The sequence below is a fragment of the Carassius carassius genome, chromosome 20, assembly GCF_963082965.1.
Source record: "Carassius carassius chromosome 20, fCarCar2.1, whole genome shotgun sequence".
NCBI classification, from domain to species: domain Eukaryota; kingdom Metazoa; phylum Chordata; class Actinopteri; order Cypriniformes; family Cyprinidae; genus Carassius; species Carassius carassius.
The window spans coordinates 11068869-11089571 of record NC_081774.1 but is presented as its reverse complement, the minus strand read 5'-3'; the positions used below and the strand labels follow the sequence as shown (position 1 = coordinate 11089571).

Here is a 20703-nt window from a genome sequence, read left to right as displayed (position 1 = left end):
AGATTCTTGATTGTCAGTGGAACTGAATTTGAGTCCAACCGGGCATCAAATCTCTCTGTAAATTCAGAACTGTTGCTTGATCCAAATTTGTATCTCATCAGCACATATTCAGGGGCATTAGAGCGCTGAATGTACCAGTAAAGGTATGGAGTTAGTTGAAGTGTTTTATATTCACAGTTAATTGAGACCTGCTGTCCTTCAGTGGCAGTTATATTCTCATTTTGCTGATTAACAGTGTTCTCGCCAAAGCATCCTGTTAAGGCATAAGAACATAATGCATTGAAAATAAGCATGTTATCAGTGGCTTTTTAAATTGAAATGTAACAAACAGGAAAGTTTTCCTTATATATCTTACCATACTTAAGGACAACCATGAAAACAATACATGCACGGCTAGTCATGTTTGCTTAATAGTGACAAACACAAAAAGACACTGATGAAGGGGAAAAAAAGTGTTCTGTGCCTGAATGAAAGCATTTTTTTTTCTTTTTGTAGTAACTCTGCAATTTGAGTGGTTCTTTTGAGGTCATGGCACAGTAGGAGTAATGTGTTTATATTGCCATCTTCAGGTTGAATGGGTTATCATGCTTGACTTGCTATTTACAGGGATGATCCAGCCAAAAATGGAAATGATCATGATCATGTGATCTTGTTGTTCCAAACCTGTATACATTTCTTTCCTGTTAACACAAAATTGAATATTTTAAAGAATGTCGATGACCAAACAGTTTAGTTCCTACTGAATCCCATTGCATTTTGTCCACAGCGAAAAACAATGGAACTGTTTAGCGACCAACATTCTTCATAATATCTTCTTTTGTGGTCAGCAGAGGAAAGAAAGTCATAGAGGTTTGGAATGAGGTGAGTATTGTTATAAGTGTTATATTCTAAATCAGCAATGCTTTCTACAGATTCTTTTATGTATAGGTTCTGGTGCTGTTTGGACATTTTTGATTGAAATATTTTACATGTAGGGTAAACACCTATTTACTTTATCAGAATGGGCTTGACCCTTGTTATGTGAACACACACACACACACACACACACACACACACACACACACACACACACACACACACACACACACACACACAGTTTTAGTGTAAAACATGATTTGGAAAACAATTTTCACTTTTCACAGCGTCTCATGTCTGTGCTTTAAATAATTAAAAATGTACAGCAATTTAAGTTGCTCAAAATGTGGTTAACAGAGAATAAATGAATCATAATTATTCAACAAACATTACTGAACTAAAATATATAGTACATTAATTTAATTAATATATAAAAAAGTCAGTTTTGACTGCCACACAAGCAGCACCAGGGATTAAAACTTTGCTCAATGGATTCCAATTAAAAAAAGAACTGGGCCTATAGAATACATATTGTCTTGTCTTGTTTTGATACATTTATAATTTTATGCTTTCCTTATGCTACTCATCTAAACCTATGTACCTAAGGTACTAGGCCTTCATTTGTGTTTAATTTTGAAGTTGTGTTTTTGTCTGAGTGTTGAGTGTGTTTCAGTCACTGTGGGCTGCAGAGCACAGTAGTACACAGCAGAGTCAGACACACGCACATCCTGGATTGTGAGTGGAACTGATGTTGAAGAGGTTTGTAGATTTGCATGAAATCTCTCCTTAAAGTCTTTATCCTCATCACTTGATCCAGCATATCTCTTCAGCATATATTTTGGTGCTTGATTTGCTTTGTATTGGTACCAGTAAAGCGTTGGGAAACCATTGGTTTTGTATGTGCAGTCAATAGTGACGGCTTCACCTGCAGTCACAGTTTGAACTTTTCTTGGCTGAGTAACACTATCCTCTCCTCGGCATTCTGAAAATCAATACAAAATATCTCAAAATTATTAAGTCATGACAGAGAGAATATGGGTTAAAAAACAACTGATTACATACTGTACCTAAAGAAAATGAAAAAAGAATGAGTAAAAATGTGATCCAAGTACACATTCTGTAACTATTGCTGAGCTGTAATTTTTTAATTGTTATCAAAAAAAGCAAAGAAGCCTTTTTATGTACTATGCAAAAAAACTTTTGTAGCTTGGTGAGCTCCACCCTCTGATGAGTCTAACCAAACAGTTGAAGGTGAGTAAACAATGACAGAATTTTCAAGTGGAGCTCAAGAGCTCTTTAAAATAATAACTGGAGCAAGTGCTTGTCGCCCTCTTCTGCAGTGCACAAGTAATTACAAGGTAACAATAAAATTTGTGTTATGTGTTAATTAAAATCTTTATATAAATTTTACAAATTTTAAATGAGAATATAAAAATAATACATGTGTAGGATCTGATATGGTAGAGGAATATCAATACCTGAATAATAATATATTTTCATATTTTATAAATATTTGTTTTTTAAAGTTAATAACTAGTAGTGGAATTTACCTATCAGAGTGTTCATAATAATAATAATAATAATAATGATAATAATAATAATAAATATACAAGATAGGCCTATATTTGAAATATCATCAGTGTAACTCAGCACCATGTGTTTTTGTGTGAGTGTTGAGTGTGTTTCAGTCACTGTGGGCCTCAGAGCACAGTAGTACACAGCAGAGTCAGACACACGCAGATCCTTGATCATCAGAGGAACTGATTTTGAACTTTTGTCATGATTTGCATTAAATCTCTCCTCAAAATCTTTGTCATTTTGTACAGTTGTAGCAAATATCGCCATCATGTTTTTGGGGATTCCGTTCATCTTTTGCTGGTACCAGAAGAGATATGGGGATGGATCACTGGTTTCATATTTACAGTTAACCGTTACAGATCTGCCTTCAACAGCAGTTTGAACACTTGTATTCTGATCAACTCTCTCCAGAGAATCACATCCTGGAACAGAATTGAAAGCAAAATTATTTAATATTTTGCATGTTATAATATGGCAAATAGAGATTTAAAAGGGTCCTACTCACCCAAGAAAAAGGTTATAAAGATGATAAAATGTCTTTCCCAGTGAGTCATTATAATAACTGTACTGTGTAACTGCAACTGACAGGAATGAACTGTTTAAATCCACTGGAGATCACAGATTCAGCTTGTCTTTGATGAGTCTGTTTTTAATATAATGGTAGTGTATACAGTGGCTGGGAGGAGCTTGTTCTGTTGAATCAGCAGATGAAGTGTTTGTTCTCTTCGATACAAATGGGCCATTTCATTTATTTTTATTTTCTTTCTTTATTTTACACATTTCTGACTTTTTTTTCTTTCATTGTCTAAATAATCAGTACCTGTGATGTTTGATATGATGATATGACACTACAGTTAGCCTTTATTACAAAACACATTTTTATCTTTTATTGATAGGGTCTCCATACTCATCATGTAATGCCATATTTACATTAACATTTACATTTTCATTTATTCATTTAGCAGACGCTTTTATCCAAAGTGACTTACAGATGAGGACAGTGGAAGGAATCAAAAACAACAAAAAGAGCAATGATATATAAGTGCTATAACAAGTCTCAGTTAGGTTAACACAGTACACATAGCATGGGATTTAAAAAAAGAAAAAGAAAAAAAGAAAACAGAATAAAAAAAGAATAGAGCAAGCTAGTGTTAGAGATCTTTTCACATAAACACACACACATATACAATTGCATAATAAATGAAAAGAAAATAGAATACAAAAAGATTAGAAAGGTAGTTAGATTTTTTAAAGAATAGAATTAGAATAGTGAGTGTTAAAGTTAGAGGGTCAAATAAAGATGGAAGAGATGTGTTTTAAGCCGATTCTTGAAGATGGCTAAGGACTCAGCTGTCCGGATTGTGTTGGGGAGGTCATTCCACCAGGAGGGAACATTTAATTTAAAAGTCTGTAAAAGTGACTTTGTGCTTCTTTGGTATGGCACAATCAAGCGACGTTCACTTGCAGAATGCAAGCTTCTAAGTCTGAAGTAACAAATTTAGGTAAATGGGTGCAGAGCCAGTGGTAGTTTTGTAGGCAAACATCAATGCCTTGAATTTTATGCGAGCAGCTATTGGAAGCCAGTGCAAATTGATAAACAGAGGTGTGACCATATTATCTAAATAGAAAATACCCTTCATTCATGCAGGTGTTACCACATTGTGTTTTCTTTACTGCCTCTGTGGTTTTCTAAAAGTTTGATTACTGATTTAAAAGCAGTCATTTTATGTGTGAGTTTTTGTAAAGCCTCCCAGGCACTTGTGAATCTGACACAGCTGCTTTATCAATAGTGAGTGAAGTGGATGATTGGGAAGTAGTCGACTGAACCGATGGTCTAATATATCTTCTTTATAGCTCCATGATTGAGCACCTTTATACAGTATAAATTCAGGTTCTCTATTAGGATACTGTCTGTACCCGTAAAGCAAAACATAACGGCTGCTTGCATCATATGAGCATTCCAGTGTCACAGACACTTCTTCTTCCATTATCATATCATTATTATTTTCACTTGGTCCAATGCTGTCAGACAGCACACCTGCAATTAAAAACACTAGTACTTGACAACATGCTGAAACAAAGCGTATAAAGTGTTAAAAGTGTTACCTGATACTGCTATAAGAATCAGTAGTAAACTTCTCTCCATGTTAGTTCTTTAGATCAAGACTTTGAGTTTGAATATTTGTATCTTTATAGAATTAAAAATCAATGCTTTGTTTGTTTCAGGAGTTTTTGTGAATATTCACTATAATCTTACTCTAAATGTATCCCAAAATGCACTGGTCGGCTTGAATTGATTTGTGGGTGTGGTTCATGCCATTAAGGCCCCTCCTATATTCAGTGTTTTTAGTATTTTTAATATACATCCTAGTATTTATAAATATTTTGAATAGTTTGTATTTTTATGTTTTCAGTGTTCACTTCCAGTGTGCTTTTGTAATTTCTCTAGGTTTCTTTTATTTCTGTTTTAGTGATTTTATTAATTGTTTGTAAGTAGCTGTAATAATAAAACCTTCGTAATCATAGGGAAGAAGGAGGCGGGAACCGGCGGACACTCAACTGAAACTTTAATAATCACAAAATAAACACAAAACTCACGGACGACTGATGCGCACAAAGTAAAACCAAAACATAAAATAAAGCCCAGGCCTGGTCCTCTCTTGTCCTTCACTGTCGTCTCTCCAGTTTTATATCCTTCCATCTCCTCTGTGGGACTCGTGACCGGTGGTGGGTCGCAGGTGTCGCTGATTTCCCAATCACTCCACCCACCTCGCTCGTGTTCCCACATCCCTCGGCCCCGCCCCACTCGTCACAGTAGCCTTGATATTAATTACTTTGATCCTCTCTCACTCGCATTAAATAAGCAGGTGATGTTGTGGTGCATTTATTCTGTGTGGGTTATATGAGAGATAAATGTGGTTTAGAGGCTTTTGATTACTATTGTTTAACTTTGTGTGAGTTTGTGTAAAGCTTCTCAGGCATTTTGTATCACTGGGCTCCAACTCTTAGAGCACAATAATAGAGACCTGAATCTGACAGAGTTGCAGAGTTAATAGTGAGTTCAGTGGATGATTGGGATGTAGTCGACTGAAAGCGACCATCTGGTATATCCTCTTCAGTGTTCCATGATCGAGCACCTTTATACAATAAATACTGAGGTTCATTGTTGGGATACTGTTTGTACCAGTAAAGCAAAACATAATTGCTGCTTGTATCATAAATGCAGCTCAGTGTTACAGACTCTCCTTCATTACTGATTATAGCATCCTTGTCTTTTGGTCCAATGCTGTCAGCAAATACTCCTGAATATAAATTTGAGAAACACAACAGTACATCTGAAAACCAGCCTACTTAAAAGTTATTTCAAAAACGATGTACTTCACTTTAACACTGCTTAAAAATGTGAACATGTAAATTGTATTTTACTGTACCTGATATTGTTATGACAATAAGTAGTATATGTTTCTCCATGTTTATACTTTTAATCAGATTTTTGAAGACTGATCTGATCTAAAGACTGTTTTACACAAATGATTAGTTACTATACATGGAGAGTTGTTCTGTTGTTTATTACTAATGTGGGTGTGGTTACTGACATCAGGTCCAATCACTCCTCCCTCTTCAATTGTATATGTTTCTTTTGATTTTGTATGAGAGAGATGCATCCTGTTAACACTGTGGGCCTCAAAGCACAGTAGTACACAGCAGAGTCAGACACACACAGTCTCTGGATCACCAGTGGAACTGATTTTGATGGTTTCACCTCAGAGTAAAATCTCTCCTGGAACTCTGTTCCATTAAATCCTCCTCCGTATGAATTCCTCTGTAACACAAGTTTAGGAGATTCTTTTCTTCTCTGTATGTACCAGAAAAGCTCTTGTGATGGTGAGGTTGTAGTATATTTGCAGTCCAATGTTACTGATTCTTCCTCAAATTTAGTAACATGTTTAAGTGGCTGATCAACTGTGTCATCTGACTGGCATCCTGTTAACACACAAGAGTAATTCTGACACATGGCATTATAATGTAGAAATAAAACCAAATATTCAACTGTAATATCCCAAACATACCAAGAACAACTAATCCCAATATTATTAATGTCTCCATCCATAGTTTCATTGTTTGTTTTTCAAAATGATATAAAGTGGTACAAACAGTGAGAGCAAAGTGACTGAGAAAGGAGAGAGATTCAGAGCAAATATTACTGTATATAAGCAAGGGAGGAGCTCATAACACTGTCAAATACTCACTGTAACAACATGTATATCTCCCTCTCCTGGTTTCTTTATAGAATTACAGAAGTTGAATTTATTTTCATGGATGATTTGTTATTGTTATCATTTGTTTATAGTTACTTTTGTACTTTTGTTATATTACAAAGATCTGATATGTATTAGTAAACATGTTATATAAATTATATTATGGCATTTTTTTATTGATGTGAAGTGCATTCCTTTTCATGTTGGTGAGGTGCATTGAGGACTGTGCAATTAATGATTTTTTTGAGGCTGAAGAAAATACACTTTCAGTTTTTCTATTTTAGAATGCTGTGTTACTTGTTTCTTTTTGAAACAAGACATTTCTGAGTGAAAACTGCTCATACAGACTTTTTTTTTCAGTGTAGCTAAATCGTTCTGGTAAAGCTTGTGAATCACAGATATTAAGATTAAGAATGAATAAAATAACATAACAAGCTATTGTATATCAATCAAAAACATAATTTCTCTTAATACTGTTCATTTTTATTGATTATGTTTATATTACATCTGTTCTTTCTGCTAGATTTTTAGCAGGATTGCCACCTGAAGTTTATTACAACAGAATACTGTGTAATGTTGATGGTATGGATATATATCTCTGAAAATTTCAGATCCTATCTGGTCCCGCACTAGATATAATTAACTCTAAAGTAATGGGTATTTTAAAAATTTTGCTTTATCGTCTATAAAATAAGCAAGTAAATAAATAAATGAATAAATAGAGAAGTCTCAAACCTGAAGTATGTTCATAAATTCTTCTAATTTGATGATATACTCAGTCCTCAGAATAATCTCAGAATTGTTCAGCAGGTGTTACCACATTCTGTTATTTACAGTCTCAGTGGTATACAAAAGATATGCCAGTGGTATGATAAATATTTGATACACTGTTATTTTCTGTGGTTTGATTTGCATTTAATTAGTATTGTTCAAACATTTACATTTATGCAGACACTTTTATCCAAAGGGACTTAAAGTGCATTCAGGATATAACATTTTTTACCAGTATGTGTGTTCTCTGGGAATTGAACCCACAACCTTTAGCACTGTTAATGCAATGCTGTACCACTGAGCCATGGGAGCAATAAAACCACTAAGAGTGTGTGTGTGATTTTGTTAAGCTTCTCAGGCATTTTGTATCACTTGGCTGCTACTCTCAGAGCACAGTAATAGAGAGCTGAATCTGACAGAGTTACTGTCACGGTTGGTAAACCGTGATCTCAGGGTTTCACTTTGTGGGTGAAGTCTGTGTTATGCGTCAGCACTGATTAGTTTGTGGGCGTCTCCGCTAATTGTTTCATGTATGAGCGTTGTTTCATGTATGTAACCCATGTTTGCTTTCTTGTGTGTTTCTGCGTTGGATGTCTGTGTCTCCCCGGAACCGTACGCGCCGTGGATGCCAGTGAACATGGAGGTGAGTTGGCAGCAGGAGAGGGTGACACAGCGATATCGTTGACTTGATTGCAAATAAATGCACAGACACTATTTAACTGAACAGAGATGACATAACTGAATCCAATGATGAACTGCCTTTAACTCTCATTTTTGCATTATTGACACTGTTTTCCTAATGATTGTTGTTCAGTTGCTTTGACGCAATGTATTTTGTTTAAAGCGCTATATAAATAAAGGTGACATTGACATTGACACAGGAACTGCGGGGAAGCGAGCGGAAGGTAAGTAAAGTTGCTTGGTGGTGGTATGCGTAGTGTGCACGGGGTTCCGGGGAGACACGGACATCCAACGCAGAAACACACAAGAAAGCAAACATGGGTTACATACATGAAACAACGCTCTCACAAACACAAGACGCTAGACAAGCCAATATATAGGGATGAGTAATGAGTGACAATTGATGATGACAATTAGCGGAGACGCCCAAAAACTAATCAGTGCTGACGCGTAACACACAGACTTCGCCCACAAAGTGCAAAACCCTGAGATCACGGTTAACAAACCGTGACAGTTACACCAGTAATAGTGAATTCATATATCATGTTAATACAGTACCTCAGTTTAAATACCTTTTAGCTGGTTTGATCACAGCTTTAGGAGGTTTTGGTTTTTATCATTTATGGGATTCATACATATGCAAACTTTTGATAAATGGTATAAATTATAGGGATGGATGAGATGTTTTGCTCTTATGAATACTGTGGGTGTGGTCAGTGACATCACAACCAATCCTCCATTCCTTTTTATTTCATAATGTAATTATATAGATGATTCGTTTATATTGATTTAACTATGTTTACTACTTCCAATTTAAGCAAATCAATGCTTATCAACGGTATAAAACGGTGACTCTTATGTGGTCATGGTGGATCTGAATTTACTGTATGTAAGCCAAACAGTTTTCCTACACAATCATTAAACCTTCATTGTTCTTGCAATTTAACGGAATTCATTTGACACATGGATCTAGTTTCATTACCCCATAAGATTTTTTTGTCTGTTTTTATTTGAATGTGAAACAAAAGTAAAAGTTAAAAATTATTCTATAACATGTCAAATTTATTTTGCTGTAAAACATCAATTTGATCTGGTTCATTATCATATCTCCCCTTCTCTTCTCCTAAACTGTTCAGCAGGTGTTACCACATTCTGTTATTTACAGTATCAGTGGTACATGTGGTATTATATACATCTGATTATTGGCTTTTAAAGCATGAATTGTGTGTTTCAGTTTTTGTAAAGCTTCTCAGGCATTTTGTATCACTGGGTTGCTACTCTCAGAGCACAGTAATAGAGAGCTGAATCTGACAGAGTTACACTGTTAATAGTGAGTTCAGTGGATGTTTGGGATGTAGCCGACTGAAAATGAGGGTCTGGTATATAAGAGTTGCTTAATGATCGAGCACCTTTCCACAGTAAAAACTGAGGTTCTTTATTAAGATACTGTCTGTACCAGTAAAGATAAACATAACTGCTGCTTGAATCATAAATGCAGCTCAGTGTCACAGACTCTCCTTCTGTCTTGATCATATTAGTATCCTTGTCATTTGGTTTAATGCTGTCAGCAAACACACCTGGAATGAAATTGCAGTTGCACATTACACCATCAGCTCATATCATGCATCAATCTGCCATTCTTTTCACAAGCAACATTTGATAGTTAAAGCATGAATTATGTTCACCTGAAATTATGAGAATCACTAGCAGACACACCTCCATGTTGAAACCACGGTTTAAAAGTTTGTTGTTGTTGTTGTTTTTTAATCACTGCGCATCGTTTTAGAGGTTCATACATTCAAACTTGTAAACATTTGATACATGAACTAAATTAATCGATGCATAGACGAATGACTGCAGTGGGGAGGAGCTCTGCAGTTTATGAACAGTATGGGTGTGGTCACTGACATCATAGCCAATCCCATCTCTTCTTTTCATAATGTAAATATAACAGGGAACAATGCATATCCACTTAACCACAGTGACCTTTTTCTTTCCCAATCTTATGCTGTGGATCTTCGAATAATCTACAAGAGGCAAATGGTTGTCTTAAATGTTTTATTAAATTATGATTATTCTTTCCTTTAGAATTCATATTTATTCTTTGACATAACTTATGATTTTCTGTACTTAACATAAGTCAGATAACACGTTTTTTTTTTTGATCTGTAAACTTGAATTTGAAAGTCATTTAATAGATAATTCTAAACATATAGTACTTTTACTTGTTCATCATTATATCACCATTTCCCTGTTATCTTCTTGTGCTCCTAAATTGTTCAGCAGGTGTTCCCACATTGTTATTTACAGTCTCAGTGGTACATGTATTATACAGTAATCATCTGATTACTTACTTTTAAAGCAAGAATTGTGTGACTGAGTTTTTGTAAAGCCTTTCATGCACTTTGTATTACTGGGCCCTTTTACTCTTAGAGCACAGTAATAGAGAGCAGAATCTGACAGAGTTACAGTCTTAATAATGATTTTAAGTGAATGTTTGGGATGTAGTCGACTGAAATCTATGATCTTACTTGAACTAAGAACTGCTAAAGTGAGTTTTACATGATGTGATTTATGAGGATCAAAAAAATCTTTCCATATTGATTGTTCAGATCTAAATGTTTTTTTTTTAAAGTGGACAGTCCTTCTATGTTGTTTTGAATGATAAATTATATCCTACCATAATTACTTTTAAGTGTACATAAATCATAGATTAATGAATGCACTGAATAACTGATATGCTTTATATTAATAATGTGGATTGTGATATCAAGACATTTTCTGCCAACCCACAGCAAGCTTGACTGTCATTGAACATTTATTCAGTTTTAAAATTAATTATATTGGTTAACTGAAAATATAGATTTAGTAATAATAATAATGATAATAATAATAAGCTTTTGTATATATTCATGTGTGACAATGAATGAAGAAAAATTATGACCGATTTATGATTGTTTCGCAAAATGGAGATCAGCACTGATTAAGGTTCTTGTGTAAGAGCTGAGTGTGTTTCAGTCACTGTGGGCCTCAGAGCACAGAAGTACACAGCAGAGTCAGAAACATGTAGGTTCTTGATTGTCAGTGGAACTGAATCTGATGACACTTCAGAGTGAAATCTCTCCTGGAACTCAGTGCCCTGATCTCCACTGTATTTATTTTTCCTCAGCATGTATTTAGGAATGTCATTTGCTCTCTGGATGTACCAGAAGAGTTCTGGTGTTGTTGTTGTAGTTGCAGTATATTTGCATTGTAATGTGACTGATCCTCCTTCAGCTTCAGTTACGTGTTTATTTGGCTGATCAACTGTATCCTCTGCTCTACATTCTGAAAATATATTATATTCATGTTTCAAATGGTACTATAAATAAATAGAAACAAATTAAATTAAATAAGTATAAAATAATTCATTTTTTATAAATTAACCAGCAACATACCAGCAATAACTAGTGCAAGAATCAACACTTCCAACCAAAGTTTCATTGTTTGATAGAGTAATATCCACGCAGTTTGATTCAGTCCTGAAACTGAGAGTCTGTTATTCAAAGCCTTGGTGTTGTTAGTGATAATGAGGAGGAGTTAAAGTGCACAATCAGATAAACATAGTTTGCAATGTAAATATAAAGTGAACATCACCCTCTCCAGGTTTCTTGTGTGTATTGCAAAATGTTCAATAGCCATTTCTCACATTTATACATACTTGTATATGTATTCATAACAGCACATAATCCCAGCTCTGTTCATGAACCACTATTTATTGTTCACAGGTGTTACCATATCCTTTCATTTATAGTTTGTGGTTAACAAAAGATATTTCTGTGGTTTGATACTCATTTGATTTCTGTAGTTCAAAGTAATAACAGTGTGTGTGAGTTTTTGTAAAGCTTCTCAGACATTTAGTATGGGCTGCTACTCTTAGAGCACAATAATAGAGAGCTGAATCTGAAAGAGTTACACCAGTAATAGTGAGTTCAGTGGATGAATCTGATGTAGTCGACTGAAACCGATGGTCATCTGGTGTATCATTATCTCCACTGTTTGATCGAGCACCTTCATACAGTAAATATTCTGGTTCTCGGTTTAGATACTGTCTGTACCAGTAAAGATAAATATCGTTGCTTCTTGTATTATATGAGCAGCTCATTGTCACAGACTCTCCTTCTCTTTTGATCATATCATTGTTAACTGGACGAAGGCTGTCAGCAAATGCATCTGCAATAAAATGAGACCTCATTAAACTATCAGCAAGATATTATTAAATTACCATGTGATGTTAAAATAAATTATATCTACCTGAAAATATTGCAACGATCACTATTAGACATCTCTCCATTTTAAAACTTCAGTTTAAACCGATTTTTATATAGTTTTAAGGTTGGCTTTGTATGTTTTTTGAGCTTTGAACATGTGCTTATGAACTAAATTTGATAAATGATAAAAATGTATAAACAGATAAATGACTGCAGTGGGGAGGAGCTCTGTATGAGTTGTGTGGGTGTGGCCAGTGACATCACAACCAATTCATAATATTATTATTATCATAATTAGATTTTTTTTTTATGCCTGTGGTGCGATGATGTTTTTTTTTTTTTTTTTTTTTTGAGGGTTCAGTGCAGTTACTGTTGAATATGAATTAAATAAATTTTATTTTGCCATTTTACATTTGCATGTACTGAATGTTGAAAATCATAGTTAAAAGCATATTATATAATTTAGCAATTGGCAAATCAGTTTCTTAGCATATTATGCGATAATTGTGTGGGGATTCTGTGTGTGTTTTATGAAATAAAAAAAAACTTTTTGGTTTTATAGGATTTAAGATGACACAGTCTTCATATTTATGGAAGTGTTCCACACATCAGAAAACAACACTACTCAGAATTTTGTATGAGTGTTGAGTGTGTTTCAGTCACTGTGGGCTGCAGAGCACAGTAGTACACAGCAGAGTCAGACACACGCACATCCTGGATTATGAGTGGAACTGATTTAGAAATTGTGTTGAGATCACCACTAAATCTTTCCTTGAGAAAGCCAAATTTGCTCAGCATGCCTTTTGGAACTCCATTTACTTTTTGCCAGTAGAAATTTTGCGATTATATTAGTGGTTTCATATTGACAGTTGATTGAGCTGCTGTAACATTCAACAGCAGTTTAAACTGTTAATTTTGTTCAACAGTGTCCAGAGAATCACATCCTGTAATGTAATACAAAACAAAACTGATTACAATCAAATTTTGTTCATGCTATTATTAAAACAAGTGTTTACCTACATAATTTCTTACCACAGAAATATGTAATAAAGAAGACTGCAATCATTTGCCAGTTTGCCATCACAATAAATGTTAAAATAATAATTTGGATAAAATGGAGGTGTTTAAATTTACTGTAGACTTTTTTCAGCCTCTTTCTGATAAAGTTGTCATATCACTATCCCATATGCAAGACTGCACAGTATATAAGTGAGTGAAGTGAAGTGACATTCGGCCAAGTATGGTGACCCATACTCAGAATTTGTGCTCTGCATTTAACCCATCCGAAGTGCACACACACAGAGCAGTGAACACACACACACACTGTGAACACACACCCGGAGCAGTGGGCAGCCATTTTTTATGCTGCGGCGCCCGGGGAGCAGTTGGGGGTTCGGTGCCTTGCTCAAGGGCACCTCAGTCGCGGTATTGAGGGTGGTGAGAGAACTGTACATGCACTCCCCCCACCCACAATTCCTGCCGGCCCGGGACTCGAACCCACAACCCTTCGATTGGGAGTCCGATTCTCTAACCACCAGGCCACGACTTCCCCATAGTGTGACTGTCTCCTTCTCCTGAAGAATTCTGGGTGCATTTTAGTGATTTTCAATGTTTAGATGTTGGTTTTCATCAGCTTCTTCACATACATCGATTCACTGATTCATGTTCAGTTTAATTAACTAAACTAATTCTATAAGACGGAGCAAATTATATTATTAGAAGTAGTTGTACAAAAATTAAGGACTTGTACTATTGAAATATTGTATGTTTAATGTTGTTAATCTCAACAAATACAGTATTTATTTAATTATTTAATTAGTAATGAGTCATTATACAGTAGTTATGCATTTCTCATCAGTGTCAGACAGTTGTGTTTTTGTCTGAGTGTTGAATGTGTTTCAGTCACTGTGGGCTGCAGAGCACAGTAGTACACAGCAGAGTCAGACACACGCAGATTCTTGATCATCAGAGGAACTGTTCTTGATTTGGAGTCAAGTTTTGCATGAAATCTCTCCAGAAATTCAGGCTCTGTAGTTCCCTTCCCAATGGAAAAGTCACTCAGAATGAATGTTGGTGATTTGTTTGGTAGTAGTTTGTACCAGAAGAGATAAGCATTTGCAGAACTCATGAGGGTATAATTACACAATAAAGTCACTTGATCTCCTTCAGCAGAAGTCTTTTCTCTTACAGGCTGCTCAACACTGTCCTGTCCCCAGCACACTGGAACAAATGGGGAACTCCTATGAATAAAGGAACTCAAGATATAAAGAAGAACTCAAGTGTAAATAACAAAATATTCTTACCAAAACCATGTGTTATGAAGAAAAGAGTAATAATCAGCCATTTTGTCATATTATTGCTCAGAGTTGAAGCGAGTAAGAGGCAGACAACTGATGTGAGTCTCTCCTTATAGCAAATTGCTCTGTACTTACTTAGCTTCTCTTGATAGTTTCAGCAACTGAACAGTCTCATACAAGAAATTCAATAGATGCTTCCCCCTGGTGGTGATTTTGTTGTAATAAATAAACTAAAACTTTCATTTTTAAAACTATGGTTTCATTATGCTATTCAACTGTGTACAGGTACTTCATTTGTACATTTGTGTAATTGTGGATGTTTTGAAGTTGTGTGTTTGTACATGAGTGTCAAGTGTGTTTTAGTCACTGTGGGCTGCAGAGTACATATCTAAATGCTTCAGTTTAGGAAATTACCAAATGCAAGTGTACATGGTTTTACAGTGAGAAGTGCTCAAATGATCATCAGAAAAAGAAAGCATGACAAAAAAGAACATGAAAATTAGAGAAGGATTTTTTGTCAAAAGAGGAGCTCAAGAGCTCTCCAGAATAATTATGTGCATGTCACCCTCTCCTGCACTGCACGAGTTATTATAAACTGACAATAAATTTTGTTACGTGTACATATTAACATTTTTATATACATTTTACACATTTTAGAATTTAAAAATAAATAAATGAACTTCTTATAGGGGAAATCTAAATACCTGTACAAGTCAATCAATGTAACATTTTTATATTTGATAAATATTAGTCTTATAAAAAAAAAAATAGGTTAATAACTACAGTAAAATTAACTGGCCACAGTGTTATCAGAGAAAAATACCAAATATCATCGGCCATCAGAAAATGTAACTCAGCACCATGTGTTTTTGTATGAGTGTTGAGTGTGTTTCTGTCACTGTGGGCCTCAGAGCACAGTAGTACACAGCAGAGTCAGACACACGCAGATTCTTGATCATCAGAGGAACTGATTTTGAAGTTTTCTCGTGATTTGCATTAAATCTCTCCTCAAATTCTTTGTCTGTTTGAACATTTTTAGCAATTATTGTCATCATGTTTTTGGGGATTCCCTTCATCTTTTGCTGGTACCAGAAGAGATATGGGGATGGATCACTGGTTTCATATTTACAGTTAATCGTTACAGATATGCCTTCAACAGCAGTTTGAACACTTGTATTCTGATCAACTATCTCCAGAGAATCACATCCTGGAACAGAATTGAAAGCAAAATCAATTCATATTCTGCATGTTTTAATATGGCAAATAAAGAGATTTAGAAGGATCCTTACCCCAGAAAAATGTTATAAAGATGATAAAAGGTATTTTCCAGTGAGTCATTATAATAACTGTACTGGAGAGCACAGTTGTTTCAGCTTGTCTTTGATGAGTCTCTGTTTTTAATATAATGGTACTGTATATTCAGCGGCTGGGAGGAGCTTGTTCTGTTGAATCAGCACATGAAGTGTTCATTCTCTTCCTTATAAATGGGCCATTTCTTTGTCTCTTTATGTGTCACATTTTTTACACTTGGATTATTTTTTGACTTCTTTTCATTGTCTTAATAATCAGTAACTCTTCAGTAAATCAGTAGATCACACTCACCAGTCTTTTTATTTTTGCCAGTATTGGCTTTACACATTAGTACATTATTACCTTTAATAGTAAGGCAGGAAATCACTTATATACAAAATGCAAACTGTCCTCTCCTTGTTTATGAAGGAATTGTGTAAGTGAATTCAAGAATTGCATTTTTCAACAACAAAAACACTTTTCCATTTTTATTACAAGCTCTGTGGTTTTCTAAATGTTTGATTAATGATTTTCAAAGCAGTACATTTATGTGTGTTTTTGTAAAGCCTCCCAGGCACTTGTAACACTGGGCTGTATAGACAGCTCATCACAGCGCAGCAATACAGACCTGAATCTGACACAGCTGCTTTATCAATAGTGAGTGAAGTGGAAGATTGGGAAGTAGTCGACTAAAACCGATGGTCTAATGTATCTTCTCTATAACTCCATGATCTAGCACTTTTATACAAATTCAGGTTCTCTATTAGGATCCAGTTTGTACCAGTAAAGCAAAACATCATTGTTGATTGTACTGAATGAGCAGCTAAGAGTCACAGACGCTCTAAAGGTATTTTATATATATATATATATATATATATATATATATATATATATATATATATATATATATATATATATATATATATATATATAATATGTATATGTGTGTGTGTATGTATATATATATATATATATATATATATATATATACACTCACCTAAAGGATTATTAGGAACACCTGTTCTAAACGATTATTAGGAACACCTGTTCAATTTCTCATTAATTTTGAGCATGGCTTGGTTGATGGTGCCAGACGGGCCAGTCTGAGTATCTGCTCAGTTATTGGGATTTTCACGCACAACCATTTCTAGGGTTTACAAAGAATGGTGTGAAAAGGGAAAAAAATCCAGTATGCAGCAGTCCTGGGTGAAAATGTCTTGTTGATGCTAGAGGTCAGAGGAGAATGGGCCGACTGATTCAAGCTGATAGAAGAGCAACTTTAACTGAAATAACCACTCGTTACAGCATTTGTGAAGCCACAACACGCACAACCTTGAGGCGGAAGGGCTACAACAGCAGAAGACCCCACCGGGTACCACTCATCTCCACTACAAATAGGAAAAAGAGGCTACAATTTGCACGAGCTCACCAAAATTGGACAGTTGAAGACTGGAAAAATGTTGCCTGGTCTGATGAGTCTCGATTTCTGTTGAGACTTTCAGATGGTGGAGTCAGAATTTGGCGTAAATAAAATGAGAACATGGATCCGTCATGCCTTGTTACCACTGTGCAGGCTGGTGGTGGTGGTGTAATGGTGTGGGGGATGTTTTCTTGGCACACTTTAGGCCCCTTAGAGCCAATTGGGCATCGTTTAAATGCCACGACCTACCTTCCCTTTATGACCACCATGTACCCATCCTCTGATGGCTACTTCCAGCAGGATAATGCACCATGTCACAAAGCTCGAATCATTTCAAATTGGTTTCTTGAACATGACAATGAGTTCACTGTACTAAAGTGGCCCTCACAGATCTCAACCCAATTGAGCATCTTTGGGATATGGTGGAACGGGAGCTTCGTGTCCTGGATGTGCATCCCAAAATCTCCATCTACTGCAAGATGCTATCCTATCAATATGGGCCAACATTTCTAAAGAATGCTTTCAGCACATTGTTGAATCAATGCCACGTAGAATTAAGGCAGTTCTGATTATTTATTTATTTATTTATTTTTTTTTTTTTGGGAAGGTGGGAAGCTTGTGTAAACCTCATGGTGTATATCAAATTGAACAAGAAAAAACATGAGAGTGATTTGTTTTGTCACTTACCATTCATTAACATGATCTCAATTCAAACTATTATTAACCAGACATAATATTTTATTTTCTTTGATTAAAGGTGGTTTTGTGTAGCTTATTTATAAATGAAAGTGATGGTTTTACATCTCAGTCCATTTCATTCCCCTCTCTCCCGTGTATAGGTTTGTATTTTGATTTTGTATGAGAGAGAGGCATCCTGTTAACATTGTGGGCCTCAAAGCACAGTAGTACAAAAAAATCTCTTCTGGAACTCTGTTCCATTACTTCCTCCTCCGTATTAATTCCTCTGTAACACAAGTTAAAGAGATTCTTCTCTGTATGTACAAGAAAAGCTCTTGTGATGGTGAGGTTGTAGTATATTTGCAGTCCAGTGTTACTGATTCTGCCTCAAATTTAGTAACATGTTTAAGTGGCTGATCAACTGTGTCATCTGACTGGCATCCTGTTAACACACAAGAGTAATTCTGACACACAGCATTATAGAAATAAAACCAAACATTCAAGAGTAATATAACTAACATACCAAGAACAACTAATCCCAATATTATTAATTTCTCCATCCACAGTTTCATTGTTTATTCTTCAAGATGATAAAGTGGTACAAACAGTGAGAGCAAAGTGACTGAGAAAAGAAACCGATTCAAAGCAATTATTATTGTATATAAGCAAGGGAGGAGCTCATAACACTGTCAGATACTCACTGTAACAACATCAGTCTAGAGTTTAATTTCAAAGTTTAATTTATTTTCATGGATCATTTGTTAGCTTTGTTATTTATTTATACAAGCACCATTGAGAGCCACTGTTTTAAACAACACTGACAAGCACTAGCTAGTGTACGTCAATCAGAAAAATAGCTGTAAAAACACTCTTCAGTTTTGATTATTGCTTGTTATGCTTGTATTACATCTGTTCATTCTGCAATATGACTAAAGTAGGATTTTCCTCAGATTTCTCCCACTGTAGAATCTCAGCAGGATCTCAAACTCAAGATTTTTATAAACATTTGTGTAAATTTCTTCCGATCTTGTTCCCCACCAGATATAACCTCTAAAATATGGGGTATTAAAAATGAATGTCCACAATTTTTATATGTACCTTACATATGTAACAACAACTGTATTCAAACCAAGGCAAAAAAAGAAAAAAAGAAAATAAATAAATAAAAAGGTTGGTGCATATCAATTTAACTGATGTGAAATACTTTTAATGTAATCACATTAGTATTGATCAACTTTAAAAAAAAAAGGCAAATCTTTTGATGCAATCTTTTCTCACTGTGGATATTAGAATAATCTACTGTATAAAAGGCAAACAGTCCTACACCAGTTCTTGAAATAAATATGAAATTAATTTGACACAGCTTCCAGTTTCATTCCCCTCTCTGACTGATTGTTTAAGTTCACATGAGAAGTCAGATAATGTTGTTCTGTTTTTGTAAATCTAAAGATTACGATTTTTGACAAACAGCAATACTGTATGTTCTAGTCGATTATCATATCACCCCTTCTCTACTCCTAAATTATTCAGCAGGTGTTACCACAATCTGTTATTTACAGTGTGGTACAGTGGTACATGTGGTATTATACACATCTGATTACTGGCTTTTAAAGCAAGAATTATGTGTTTGAGTTTTTGTAAAGCTTCTCAGGCATTTTGTATCACTGGGCTGCTACTCTCAGAGCACAGTAATAGAGAGCTGAATCTGACAGAGTTACACTGTTAATAGTGAGTTCAGTGGATGTTTGGGATGTAGCCGACTGAAAACGAGAGTCCGGTATATCGTCAATTCCACTGTATGTTCGAGCACCTTTCCGCAGTAAATACTGAGGTTCTTTATTAGGATACTGTCTGTACCAGTAAAGATAAATATAATTGCTGCTTGTATCATATGTGCAGCTCAGTGTCACAGACTCTCCTTCTGTCTTGATCATATTAGTATCCTTGTCATTTGGTTTAATGCTGTCAGCAAACACACCTGGAATTAAATTGCAATTGCACAAACCATCAGGCCTTTCTCAAAATATAATTATTGTCAACATTTGATAAATAAAGCCTAAATTATATTCACCTGAAATTATGAGAATCACTAGCAGACACACCTCCATGTTGAAACTGCAAAGTTTTAATTGGTTTTCATCACAGTTTATCGTTTTTGAGGTTCATACATGCAAACTTGGAAACATTTGATGTATGACATAAATGGCTGAGATGGATGCATAAATGAACGACTGTATTGGGGAGGTGCTTTGCTGTTTATGAATAGTGTGGGTGTGGTCAGTGAAATCATAACCAATTCTATACATTATCACAGAAGTGAACTAAATATAGGCAATACTTATTGAACTCAGTGACCCCTCCCCCCACCCCACTCTCACACTGTGAAAATGGTTGTGTTAAAATTCTTATTAAATCATAAATGTTCTTTCTTTTACAATTCATATTTATCCATTTATATTTTATAATTATCTCTTGTTCACATTAGTCAGATAACATTGCAAGTTTTTTTGCTTGAAGACTTGAAATTATATTTGTTTTTTTTTGCAGTTAAGATAATGTAAGGCATTAAATATACAAATATATATAAATTTACTGATTATAGCTTCCCAGTCTTTTGGTCAGAG

General features: G+C 35.0%; 1 gene segment (V, D, J or C); it reads right to left on the bottom strand.

Moving 5' to 3' along the window:
- Window positions 1–19715: 19715 nt before the first annotated feature.
- LOC132095775 (T cell receptor alpha variable 18-like) lies at window positions 19716–20266 on the bottom strand. The segment is given in 2 exon segments: window positions 19716–20057; window positions 20151–20266. Coding segments are annotated over 2 exon segments (354 nt in total).
- Between the last annotated feature and the right edge of the window lie 437 nt (window positions 20267–20703).